Source organism: Euleptes europaea, chromosome 8 (genome assembly GCF_029931775.1).
Source record: "Euleptes europaea isolate rEulEur1 chromosome 8, rEulEur1.hap1, whole genome shotgun sequence".
NCBI lineage: Eukaryota > Metazoa > Chordata > Lepidosauria > Squamata > Sphaerodactylidae > Euleptes > Euleptes europaea.
This window is the reverse complement of record NC_079319.1, coordinates 30,097,254-30,110,161: the sequence shown is the minus strand read 5'-3', so window position 1 is coordinate 30,110,161 and position 12,908 is coordinate 30,097,254. Positions and strand designations below refer to the sequence as shown.

General features: G+C 42.7%; 1 protein-coding gene across 2 annotated transcripts in view; it reads right to left on the bottom strand.

Annotated features, from left to right (window-relative positions):
* MMP16 (matrix metallopeptidase 16) overlaps positions 1 to 12,908 on the bottom strand; it is a 199,692-nt gene that overhangs the window by 66,941 nt on the left and 119,843 nt on the right. For both annotated transcript variants that reach the window (XM_056854501.1, XM_056854502.1), the window contains one exon: positions 326 to 487. In XM_056854501.1, the coding sequence (XP_056710479.1) occupies positions 326 to 487 (162 nt within the window). The remainder of the gene's footprint in view (positions 1 to 325; positions 488 to 12,908) is intronic.

Here is a 12,908-nt window from a genome sequence, read left to right as displayed (position 1 = left end):
GTTGTTTAGCGGAAAATGCAGTCCTCAAAACACATATTCCCATGCAATATCACTGACCCCTAATCTGCCCCTCAATGAACTGCTGTAATTATGGCTGCCTCAATCCAAGCTACCACCCATGTACACATGAACCTTTTATGTAGGTTGCCTGCCCGTTCATTGCAAAAAAAAAGAGGTGGCGAACTGGATACACAACACACATGCAGATTCTCTATCTTCAGTGAGATACAATGTGTGCACCCAGCATGACATATTGGACCAGTGTTTAAGACCGAAAGAAGCCACCCTCTCCTACGTGTAATTCTTTTATGGAAAAGCTACATACCATATATCTTTTGGATTCCCTGTAAATCATCATTAGGAAGTTTGAAGTTGTCAGTTTCCATGTACTGGTAAAATGGAGCCATGATGGCAGTTGGGTCATTCGAATGCTCCAAGCCTAGGGCATGTCCCAATTCATGAACTGCAACTAGAAACAAATCATTGCCTAGGAGAAAAGGGGGGTGGGGAAGTATGCTTTATAAATACATTATCAATTCATCACATCCACTGAACTTGACACAAAGTACCATTTAAGTGACTTTGTCAGGCACAGACAGTATATTTCATATGCAGCAGATGCACAACCTTCTTTCACGGCTCCTGCATATGAGTCAGAGGCTCCCAGTGAAATCCCAATATCACATTTTATATAATATTTCATAGCTGCAAATAATATGACAGAACAGGACATTCCTATAAAATAAAACTCAAATTGATTGTTTTCCAATGTTTCATAGCTGATATGGTTTCCAAACATAAGACTAGATCCTATAAAGGAGTTTCATGCATGATAGATAGCCTCAGAATGTGCTTCCTCGTCTGTTTGCAAACCTTTGATCTTGCACAAACTGAAGTTTTAGTGAAGGAGGAAGAACGATTAGCAGCAGAGACCAATACGCATGGAACGCCTTCATAGGATCCAAGCCATATAACAAGCTGCGCATGTTCCTTTCGGTGAACACATGAAGCTGCCTTATACTGAATCAGACAATTGGCCCATAAGGTCATTAATGTCTACTCAGACTAGCAGCAGCTCTCCAGGGTTTCAGGCTGATGGTAGTGGAAAGTGCCATCAAGTCAAAGCTGACTCATGGTGACCCCATAGGGCTTTCAAGGTAAGAAACGTTCAGAGGTTGTTTGCCATTGCCTGTCTCTGCATAGTGACCCTGGACTTCCTTGGAAATCTCCCTTCCAAGTACTAACCAGTGTAGCAAGAGATTATCCCCTGCACCCTAATACAGATTTTGCACTGGACCGGTTTCAAGGCTTTGCCTGTGAAAACAACGATTAGTCACAACATTCTCTAGGGTTTATCCCATTAGAGAAACTTCTCTGCCTCCAACTCCAAATAATATAAAATTAAGCACCTTTTTGGATGTGAGTCTGTGTTTTTTCTCTCTTTTGAGCAATCAATACAAAGAAAAAAACCCTGCATAATCTTTTATTAAAGAAAGAAAAGATTCATTTTATTGAGCAAGACAAAAGAAAATAAAGACATAAAACCCCCACAAATACTGTTGATATGCGAGCTAAAATTACCAGTGTTCCTGGCATTACTTATTCATATTATAACTGTTGATAGTTGAAAAAACAAAAACAAATCAGGCTTCGGCTTTTGTCTCTGCTTTTAGAGATTAGCAAGATGCCCAAGTTATCCAATATCTCACCTCTTTCTCTTATCCGTTTGAGACTTCTAGCCAGATAAATCTGATTTGCTTTTCACAGGAGTGCTAATTTATGGGGGGGGGGGATATCAGTCTTATCTTTCTCTAAGTTTGATTTCTCACAATCATGTGGTTATTTCTAGATATCTGATTGGCTACTCTAAATAAGAGCTAGACAACACAGGTGCAACTAGCCAATCAGCAAGTACATATGAGATCTTCTGATATGCCAAGATAAGAAGGCCAATTACAACTCTTAAAAAGCAATTAATCAAGCCTTTTTCTGTAATGGTTTCAACTAACTGTCCAAGACAAAGGATGATCTAAACAACACGTGTGTAACCTCTCATTCAACTTGCAAACTCGGCAAGAAAGAAGGAGTGACATCATTGCTACTGCAACACCAGGGCTGACCCAGCAGAGCTTCCAAGATCTGATGAGATCTGGCTATCCTGGGCCATCCAAATCAGGACCACCAACTACTACCTAATCTTTTTCACTGGAGATGCTGGGGTGACACTGGGACCTTCTGATATTTTTCAAGAGCTTATGTAAAATTTCACATTTTACTTTTCACTGTGGGAATATGATAGAAAAGTATACTTTGGTTTGCAAGGGACAGTGAAATGAGGAGCAGAATGGTTAAGGCACTATTTATATTCCGAACTAGCTACTAAACCATTATGGCTGTAAATGGCGTGACCCAACACTGTGTTTACAAGCTTGTCCGGGTGCAGGCCCAGAGGAGCCACAGGATGCTCACAAGGAAACTCATGGGACCAGCAATAGGGAAGATGGTCGAGGCAGAGGCAACAAGGAGAAAGGGTGCAACAGCAGCAACACAGTATGGTCCCTTTAACGTCCCAATTCAACCACAACCAGCAGTTGTCAAACCACCCAGCATGACAGAAGCAAGGAGTGCTGCAACAGCAGTATGGGACTTTTCAGGTCCCACTTCAGTCATTGTCAACACCTGGTGGCAGTTTAACTTGACCAGGACAATGTGGGGTGGGGGTGGGGGGAGAGGCTGCAAGTGAAGCCCAAGATTCCCCTGAGGTCTCACAAAACTGCTAGTTCTCGTGACTGCCTCATAAGGTTTCATTAGCCTCATAAGGGGCTTAGAAGAAGGCCAGTGAGGAGGTGTCTGGGTTGTCTCTCCAGGCTGTGCAGAAGAAACCCAGTGGAGAGGAGGGGGAGGACAGCAGCAGCAACCACCACCACCACCACGTGCTGCAAAATCTCCTTCTCTCTCCTGGTCTAAGCCTCTGGAAGCCCAAACAGTGCCCAAACAGTGCAGAAGAGGTTGTGATGGACAAGGGAGCTGCTGAAGGCAGGGGCATGGATGCCCTTGAATCCCACAAAGGTTGTTTGCACAGCATATTCTCTCAACACACGTGCATCCTTTCTTACTCATAGCTTATTATTCCCACCGATTGTTGCCATTTACTGTTTCTTTTCCTCACCTTCAGATACTTTTTCAATTTCAACTGCAGTCAGTTTTAGCAGTTATGGAATCTCTGATCCCAAAGCACTCCATTCCAACAGAAGGGACAAAGTTCCACGCAGCATCCCAGGCCAAAAAAACAAACAAAAAGAACTCACACTCATGAGAATCTAATTCCACTCTTATCGTTCAAAACAGGATGGTTGAACGCATTACACTACCAATGAACTGCTCTTTCCTTGTCTTTTGCCCTTTTCTGTCATCACGTATGAAAAATTTTGGCCACTGGCATTTATCATCCTCCAAGTACTCAACAGCTTTTAAAGGTAACCTTAGGATAATTACCTACTGAAGCCAACTGTTCCAAAAAAACCTTAAAAAAAAAAAAAAAAAAAAAACCCACTGCAGCTAACATGAAGAAACATATGGTCATTTAACACCTATTCTTCAGATATAATTCTAAGATGTCCTAAAAATAAAAAGGGTGAATACTATAACTCTATATTGACAAATATGTGGAACATTTGGTTCTATCATCAGCCACTTGTTGGGATTTCTCGACCATTGCAGGTGTTAAATAGCTCTGCAAAGCTAAGGAAAGTGTTCTATCAGCAATTACTGCGACTGAGAAGAGTCTCTGTATTTCTCTTCAACACATCTGAATTTTACCTAATTGCATTCCACTTTGTTCTTCTTGCATTTAATGTCCTTTTGACCCCATTGTTTACAACTGTTTTTTACGACCTTCTAAGGATGCCACCTTTGGCTTGGGAAATTCCAGGAGATTTGGGGGCAGAGCTTGGAGAGGACAGAGTTGGGCAAGCGCCTCAATGGTTGCAAAAACAATCATGTATAAATTGCTAATTCAGATGTACCCTGTAGCAGATTAGAATAAAATGTTACTATATTTGTTGTTTATAAAAGAGAAGCTTGTAAAGCCCAGAATATAATGTTGGTTATTCAGCAAGCATCTAACAACAAAAGTACAGTTTAAAAGGGGGGGGGATGAGAAAGGATACCAAAGGAAAGGTATGGATATTTGCATACAATACCACTGAAAAGCATAATAAAGTAATATCAGATTAAGCTCATACAGAGAGGATGATCTATCCTAATCTAGGATTGCCAGACCCAGCCTGGCAACCAGCGGGAGAGGGGGGTGGGGGCATAGAGGGGCAGCTATCAGCAATGGCATGACTTCCAGGTTGTTTTCCAGATCGCATCCAAGAAACTGGCTTAGTGGTTTATAGGGTCCTACTAACTGTTTTCCACCCATACCCAGAACACAAGAAGCCTACACAAGCTGCATTACCCAAGCCAATTATCAAGAATGGGAGGGACATGCCTATTCTTACCCCATCCTGCTCTCCTTATTGCCTTGGTACAGAAATATAACTAGTTCAGTTCAGTTTTCAAATAATTAGAGTCCGAGTTGTCCTAGGTAGAGGCTGCTGTGGGGGGGAGGGACAAGGGAAGCTTAAAGCAGAGGAGCAGAAAAAAGATAGGTTGGTGGTTGGGTGCGAAGGAGATAGGTTTGTGAACTCCAGGTTAAGAAATACTTGGAGATTTGGTGGACAGAACCTGGGTAGGGTGTGGTTTGAGGAGTGGAGGGACCTCAGAGTGGAGGGCCATAGACTGCACACTCCAAATCAGCCATTTCCTCCAGGGGAACCAGGGTTACAACCTTCAGGTGGGAGCTGGAGATCACCAGGGATTACACCTGCTCTCCAGATGACAGGGATCCGTTCCCCTGGAGAAAATGGCTGCTTTGGAGGGTGGACTATATGGCATTATACCCTGCTGATGTTGCTTCCCTCCCAAAGCCTTGCCCTCTGAAGGCTCTACACCCAAGTCTCCAGGAATTTCCCAACATGGAGCTAGCAACCCTAAGGGGGAACTGATCTCTGTAGTTGGGAGATCTGTTGTGATTCCAGGTGATCTCCAGCCGCACTTGGAGGTTGGCAACCCTAGGAGAAGGAAGCATTAAAAAGGGGAGAGGCTATGGGGGGCTTTCAGGAAAGGGAAAGAGGAAATAGTGGGGGAGAGGAAAATGAGATACCTCCCGCAAGTCCTGTGGGTTCCCACTTGTATGTCACTATTTTCTTAAACCCACCCCCCAAAAGACACAGACACTTAAAAGGATTTACAGAGGCTCAAGAATTACATATTAACTTGTCAAGTTTCACTGCTCCCACAAGTCAGACTTCATGCCAACTAGCAGAGGTGAGGGACAGGTCCTAGACTTTTAAAACAAGGATTTCAACATCCTGACGAGCTGAAACACTGTTTTTGTTTTCCAAATCAGGTTTGTCTATGATACATTCTCTCAAAGAGTCTTTTATCCAACAGAGGTCAAGGTCACTCTTTCAGGTTGTACCTTAGAGCACCTGGGTACAGGCTAAGTTGATTGAGTGTTCACAATGATGAGAAAGTCAGTCAAGGGGAATTTCAATGGAAATTGAATCGACACATCCTTGCTGGGAGTTTAGCTGGTCTGTTTCCTCCTGGAACATTGTATCAGAGCTGCTTCCCCTGTCTAAATGAATTCACACTATAGGCTGATTGATATGCAAGCAAATTTAATTCAACTTCACTGTGGTCCTGACTACCTGCAAAGTTCTGTGATGCTAAACAACTTAGCATCAGTTACAACTCTGATCCAGTAGAAGATGCCAACCGGCTTCAAAGATATAAGTTTCCTTTAGAGGGTGGTAGCAACTTCATCCTTCCCTTTGCAGCCCACTGACGTACCCATTTTGCCAGGGAAACTGAGGGACAGAATAGGGCCAAAGTAGGGGTTTCCAGTAGGGGAAGGCTTGGAATAGACTAGAATAGAAATTTTATTTATACCCCACCCTCCCCCGGCAGAACCAGGCTCAGGACGGTTAACATCATAGATATACATACACCATCATCTATTAAGTGTCCTTAATTCTTCAGAATGTGTGGTTTGATACAGGCCATTATCTTAATTTGTTTCTGTTGATCCCAATCATACCATTAGAGGAACGAAGACTTAAGGAAAATCTGATAATCTACAGTCCCTTTCACACATTACTGAATAAAGTAATTCCTTGTGCAAAAGATGTACTAGTTCCAGTAAAGTGGCTCAACAAATTCCAGCTGTGTTCCAACAACCAACCTCATCTTTGCATCATCTCTTGTTTTCATATTTTACATAGCATGTTTTGTACCACATAAGAGTTTTGGAGTCTTCAGCAGTCAAAAATACTTTGGATCAATTGTGATGTCACAAATCTAGGGCCTGATTCACAAATATAAGCTGTTAAGTTTTAGCTGCTTTGGCATCCCCCTTGTGGCCTATGGTATGCCAGGTAAGTTGTTTTAGCATGCAGATGTCTTAATATCACCTACAACTGCAAACCGCTTTAAAAGTGGTGACATGAAAAAATCCATGTGCAGAACAATAGCTACAGGGAAGATAGTATGTTCAGATCGCATGGAGCCACCTCCATTTTCTTTGTTAAAGTTCAAGAGGCTACAACACAGTTGCTTGTTTTATATGAATTGAGTTCATATTCTCTCTTATACATTTTGGCTATTACTGCTTATATACTTCCTACATGACAGAAGGAGGTGGTGAGCAGCTGAGTTGCTAGCAGAACCCAGAATGAGCTGCTGACATCACGGACCGGTGATGGAGTCCAGTAGCCATTCCACAGATATGCACCTTCATAGCGCTGCATTCGTGAGTCTGGCAGCTCTACCACCTCCCATTTGCGAGCACCATGGTCCCCATGGCTGAACCCAGTGGTAGAGGATGGGATTCTTCCTGTGATTTACCCTATGAACCGCTGGTGGTCCTGGCATTCCCTGATTGATGGCCATCTGACCTCAAAAGGCAAGTTCATATTATACACAGCTACTGATATAAATATTTTATTTTAACATGTTCTGGGAGTGAATGTGGCAACCATTAAGTGGGATCTCATCCAATAGACAAATACAAGAAGAGAAGAAAGCTACCCAATGTGCAACCCATCATTCATGGAAGGAAAGCCCCCCCACCAAAAAAAAACCATACACACACACATACATCATTTCCCTGTCCAATGCACTGAAAATCTCTAAGAACATCAATACTTGTTATTTTATTTATTGGATAGCTACTCTGTATTCAAGGTCAAAACCCTCCAAGTGCATTCCAATAAAATCAACATACAAAGAATATATAAAAACAAGATCATAATAACCATCATCCACAAAAATAAGATCAGAGCAGCTTAACTCTAGAAAGGTCCTCAAGGATAGCACTCTCTTCTCCACTCTGAGAAAGACAATGCAATATTCTATGATGTTTTTCATATAACTGAGTAGACCCTACATCCTGGGATCTCCTGTAGAAATTCAGGGCACTGATTCAACCACCAGTACATACCCTTAGCATGCCCCCTGCCTCACAGTGTAACTTATAAAGTGGTAGCTCATACAGTGGGGTGGGGGGAGACATACACTTGACGGTTGCAAACTTAATTACCAATTCTATTCTACAGTTGCTGTTGTTTGAGACTTTCTGTGAACTCACACAATACCACAGATCAATTTCTGTGAATAAGGTGGCCGACATTCTCAGGAAACATTAGTCTTTGCCCCAGCTATCGATTGGTGCCATTACATGAGTTTGTATGTTGCACCACTCACGCAGGGAAGGCACTTATATAAGCTGTTAAATATTTAAATCTGCTGCAAATGTATGAATTAGCTCCCAAAGGTTCATAGGACAGAGATCCCTACCCTCGATCCTATTCAAGCCTTTCAAATGTCAGTCGGTGGGGGGGGGGGGGAGTATTCAATACTATAAATGTGGAAATAGTTTTTAAAGAGCAAATCAAATGTTACTGAAATGATCAGGGAACAATGCTTGATCAATTCCACCCAAACTCACCAGCATTCTTACATCACTGCTGTATCAAATACCAAGAATGTGAACACTGTACTTGAGAGCATCTTTAGCCTGCAGTTCTCTCTCTTGTTAGGTCTCAATGCCACACACGATATATCCACTGTTGAGACATTTGGTTCCCTCAGGAGATTCATTTCTGAGATTCCGCTGGTTCAGGTTCCCGCAGCACAGCTAGAGTCCAGTGTGTCAACTGAACTGGCAGCAATGTGAAATTAACTAGAAGCTGATCGCTGCAGTTCAACAGAGGTTGGGGTTTCTCGTAAATTTCTCTTGGCTGCTAGCGCAGTATCCACATGAGAAAAATGACGGAGCTATGTACCAAATAGACTTCAAGTATGCTTAATCTGAACACTGAGTATCCATCACCCTTGTAAATCAGCAACCGCTGTAGAGGGACAGTAGGGAAATAATTCTCTGAAATTAAGAGAGTGATCCTATACAAGTCTACTCCCAACCCTACGTAGGTCTATATAATGGTGCTTACTCTCTGGAAAGTAATCTTAGGATTACACAGTGTGTATGTTTTCAGGTCATGAACAGCATTGCAAAGGGCTCCTTGAAAGACAAAGATTCTTAATTTTTATGTATATCTAAATATTCTGGCTCAAAACTGGTTGTGTGCAAAAATATTTTCTCTACTTCTTCATTCAGAAGGAATTCTGGCAGAGTACCTGCAAGTTCTTCATATAAATTAAATTAATTCACAGTGGGTAGCCGTGTTAGTCTGTCTGCAGTAGTAGAAAAGGGCAAGAGTCCAGTAGCACCTTAAAGACTAACAAAAATATTTTCTGGTAGGGTATGAGCTTTCGTGAGCCACAGCTCACTTCTTCAGATGGATTCACATTCTAGCTGTATCTGAAGAAGTGAGCTGTGGCTCACGAAAGCTCATACCCTACCAGAAAATATTTATATAAATTAAAGTATCCCTTGGTCATGAACCAGCACAAAGTCATATTTTCCCTACAACTCAGGTAATTAACTTTGATTCTATTCTAGAATGAATTAAGAACTTGGAAGATATTCATGGCAGTTTGTAAGAGGTTTTCCTTGCAAGAACCATTTGTCCTTCAGCTGCAAACATACGGAGAGGGGTGATTAGCTTTTAAGCCCTACTTTTCATAAAGCCATTTTGACAATACACACAAATTGCCCTTCCCCGGGATGTTTACATGGATTTGGCTCTGATCAAACGTACAGCTTTGTAACTTTCCTAGCCGTCTTCATGTCCCTAATGTTGATTCATTCAATCTAATTTAATTCTTGATTAAATCAGATTAGCTGGATTTGGCGGTTTGCAGAGCAAATGGGTTAAGCTAGATGAAGTACATCTCTTTAAGAGTCTAGGGAGGACACTTGTTATGTTGAGATAAAAATGACACAGTCAAGGAAAGGTAGTATTTCTGGAATGAACTGATGTACTGTTACTCTGATGGAAGGAAGTCAATTTAAAATAGGGATATATCATGACAACAATAATGGAAACCATTACATTACAAAGGACTTTCTGCTATGGTCCAAAGATTTGCTTTCTCGGAGGCTGCCCATGTCTGTGGAACAGACTTCTGGAACAGGTGAGGGGGATTCCTGTGTGTGAGTAAAGTGCTGTCAAGTCAAATCTGACTTATGACCACCCAGAGTTTTCAAGGCAAGAGACTAACAGAGGCAGCTTGCAAGTGCCTTCCTCTGCATAGTGCCCCTGAAATTCCTTGGTGGTCTCCAGACCAAATACGAATCAGAGCTGACCCTGCTTAGCATATTAGGCTAGCCTGGACCATCCAGGTCAGGTGAGAAAAGGGTCTCCTACCCTCAGGCTTTCTGGCGAGGCTGCAAGACAGAATTGCTCCATAGAGCCATTGGGAGCAGCCTCAGCCTGGGCAAAGGGGGCTAGCCTCCTAGTGAGGCATTCAGTGTTTTTAGATTGGTTTTTAATCTAGCCTTAATGTACTATAGGAAACAAGCCCTGCGGCGCAGAGTGGTAAGCTGCAGTACTGCAGTCCAAGCTCTGCTCATGACCTGAGTTCGATCCCGACGGAAGTTGGTTTCAGGTAGCCGGCTCAAGGTTGACTCAGCCTTCCATCCTTCGAGGTCGGTAAAATGAGTACCCAGCTTGCTGGGGGTAAAGGTAAGATGACTGGGGAAGGCATTGGCAAACCACCCCATAAACAAAAGTCTGCCTAGAAAACGTCGGGATGTGACGTCACCCCATGGGTCAGGAATGACCCGGTGCTTGCACAGGGGACCTTTACCTTTTTAATGTACTATAGAATTGTTTTAATACACACACACACACTGTTATTAGCCACCTTGGATGCTGAGGCACTCAAACAAGGCGGTATATCAATATTTTAAATACATACATACATTTGCTGCAGAATAACCCTTGCCCAAGGATTTCCATAGATTTCCCCCTTAAGATGCTGCTCCCCATGCTGCATCCCATACAGCAGCAGCTTTCTGAGTGGTGCAATGAGCTGCAGAAAACAGGAGGCGAAGGTTAAAATCCATTCCGCAAGCTGAACACCACTCACAGTTCCTCGGATCTAACTCCAAGCAAGTAGGGGCAGAATATCCCCATCGTTCACCTCTCTATTATTTTTTTTAATTATTAGGTTTATTCTTTTAAAAAGTTAAATAGAAGCAATTTTCAGTGATGAAATGTTATGAATTAACCTAATGGTAGGCAACCCCTGCGCATTGTTTCATATAGGTGTTATTTCAAGGCTATGCTCTTCAAGCTCAGACTATACACATCCTGAGAAGCTTGACATCATATACAAAGTGTGAGCTGTGGGCCATGTTTTAATACACATGGAATAAACATTCCTACACAAAGCTACACATAATAAAATGGTTTTACTTTTTTTTTTTACTTTGTATTATGTTAATGGAGATGTCAGGATGTGTATTATATAATAATTTTATGTGTGACCACTGAGGAAGGCCTAGATAAGGCCAAACCGCATCTGGTCTTAGTTTGGTCGTTGTATAGATGTACATCAACTGTGATGTGTTGTAAATAAATGTTTATTGTTTTTAGTTAGTCTACATTGTAAGCCTTGTGTTTTTAACATAGTTGTGCACCATAATAATAAAACAGATGTATTTATTGATATTTTTATAGTGTTCAGCCCAACCCCTTTGGTTTCGTTTCTTTCAATCTCCAGCCACCACCTGGAGGCTGGCAACCCTACTTGCATCATTCTCCCCTCTTCCATTTTATCCTCACAAAAACCCTGTGAGGTATGATAGGCCAAGAGTGTGTGACTGGCCCAAGGTTACCCACCAAGCTGACCTGCAGAGTTGCCAGACCACAGCCAGCAATCCTCGGGAACAATTAGGGGCAGGGACTTGAGTGCTAATGTCACTTCTGGTGAAAAGTGGAAGTGGTATCATGGGATGTTCTAGGCTTTGCAAAAACGTTATGGTAAAATTCTGCGGGCAACACAACAGGTGTTGTGGCAGAGTGGGTGTTTGAATCTGGATCTCCCAAATTCTAGACTCTAACCACTACAACATTTGGCTATCTCCACGCTGGTTATAAGAACACTTGGGTAAACTAGCTATGTAATTGATATTATAGGTATAGAAATGTGTAGTATCTGATCTTTGTTTGACTTGACTGTTCTGTTCTTAATTTTGTAATTCAAAATGAGAAACACACAAAAAAAGAGAACAATATCGTTATTTTAGGTCACTTTGCTTTCATATTTTTGTGCCTGAAAATTATAGAAGTGCAGCTGTCTCTTTTCCCCACTCCTTCCACCATCTGGCACAGGTTTATTGTGGACACCCAAAAAGGGGTCACAGAACAGCAGGCACTGGGAACTATTTTAGTCAAGTTGGTTGTATCCTTGGCTGCCAGGTTGATGTCAAAAAATGCCAAGAAAATTCCAGTTCCAAAAAAGCAGCACAAGCAGACAGACACAGAGTGGGGTAGGAAAAAGCACATTACCAAGAATAATGGGGTGAAGGAACAGGTAAACATTTACATGGCTAGAGAAAAAGTGAGAAGACAAATGGAAGGGCACAGAGAGCACACAAAGATGATCAAAGCAACCTGAGATACTTTCTCTCCTCTCTGCAGTAGAATAGTATCATCTGCTCCATCTAGCAAAGGGACAAGAAGGATTTTACCACACCGCTGGCATAGATATGAGGTAAAATGTGTGGCAAAGGGATCACTTGTAAGGCCACTTTATTGGCAAGATGCGGTTGTTTATCTAACAGCAAAATTACTAACCTCCTTGAACTCAATTGAAAGCATACGGGCAGCCTAAACTCCCGGACTGGACCTGGCAACCCGATATGCAGGCACACGACTACTCTTCCAGCCGCGCCCCCGCCCCAAACGCTACAGGACGGCCGCTGTGCGCACCGTTGAAACTGACACGGCCGCTCCTGCGAGCTCCGTGCAGCCAGCAGCTAGGAAACAGAAGCAAGGGCAACCTCCAGCGAACTCTGTTCCAGCCGCAGCCATGTCGTGGAAAGCAGACAGTCACATAGTCAGTGCCAACACCCCCAAGTCCCATTGCAACATTAGCAGCTTAATGGGCCGTCAACAGCGATCCTGATATCAGCGATGAGTCGTTCCTCCAGTTATGTAGCAGCGATCCCTGGACGTTTGCAGAGAACGCACCCAGAACGTTAATCACTTCAGCAGATCTCCCGGTTCCTCCTGGGTTGCAAAAGCCATTGGAATCAGAATAGATTTCCAAATTCTCACTACCCCACCCCGGCAGCCGAAGATTAATCCTTTTGTCACCTTTTGTCACCTGGGAACCTAGGAGGGGTAAATCCCCTCTCCCCGCCCCCAGAAAAATAGTATATCTGGGGT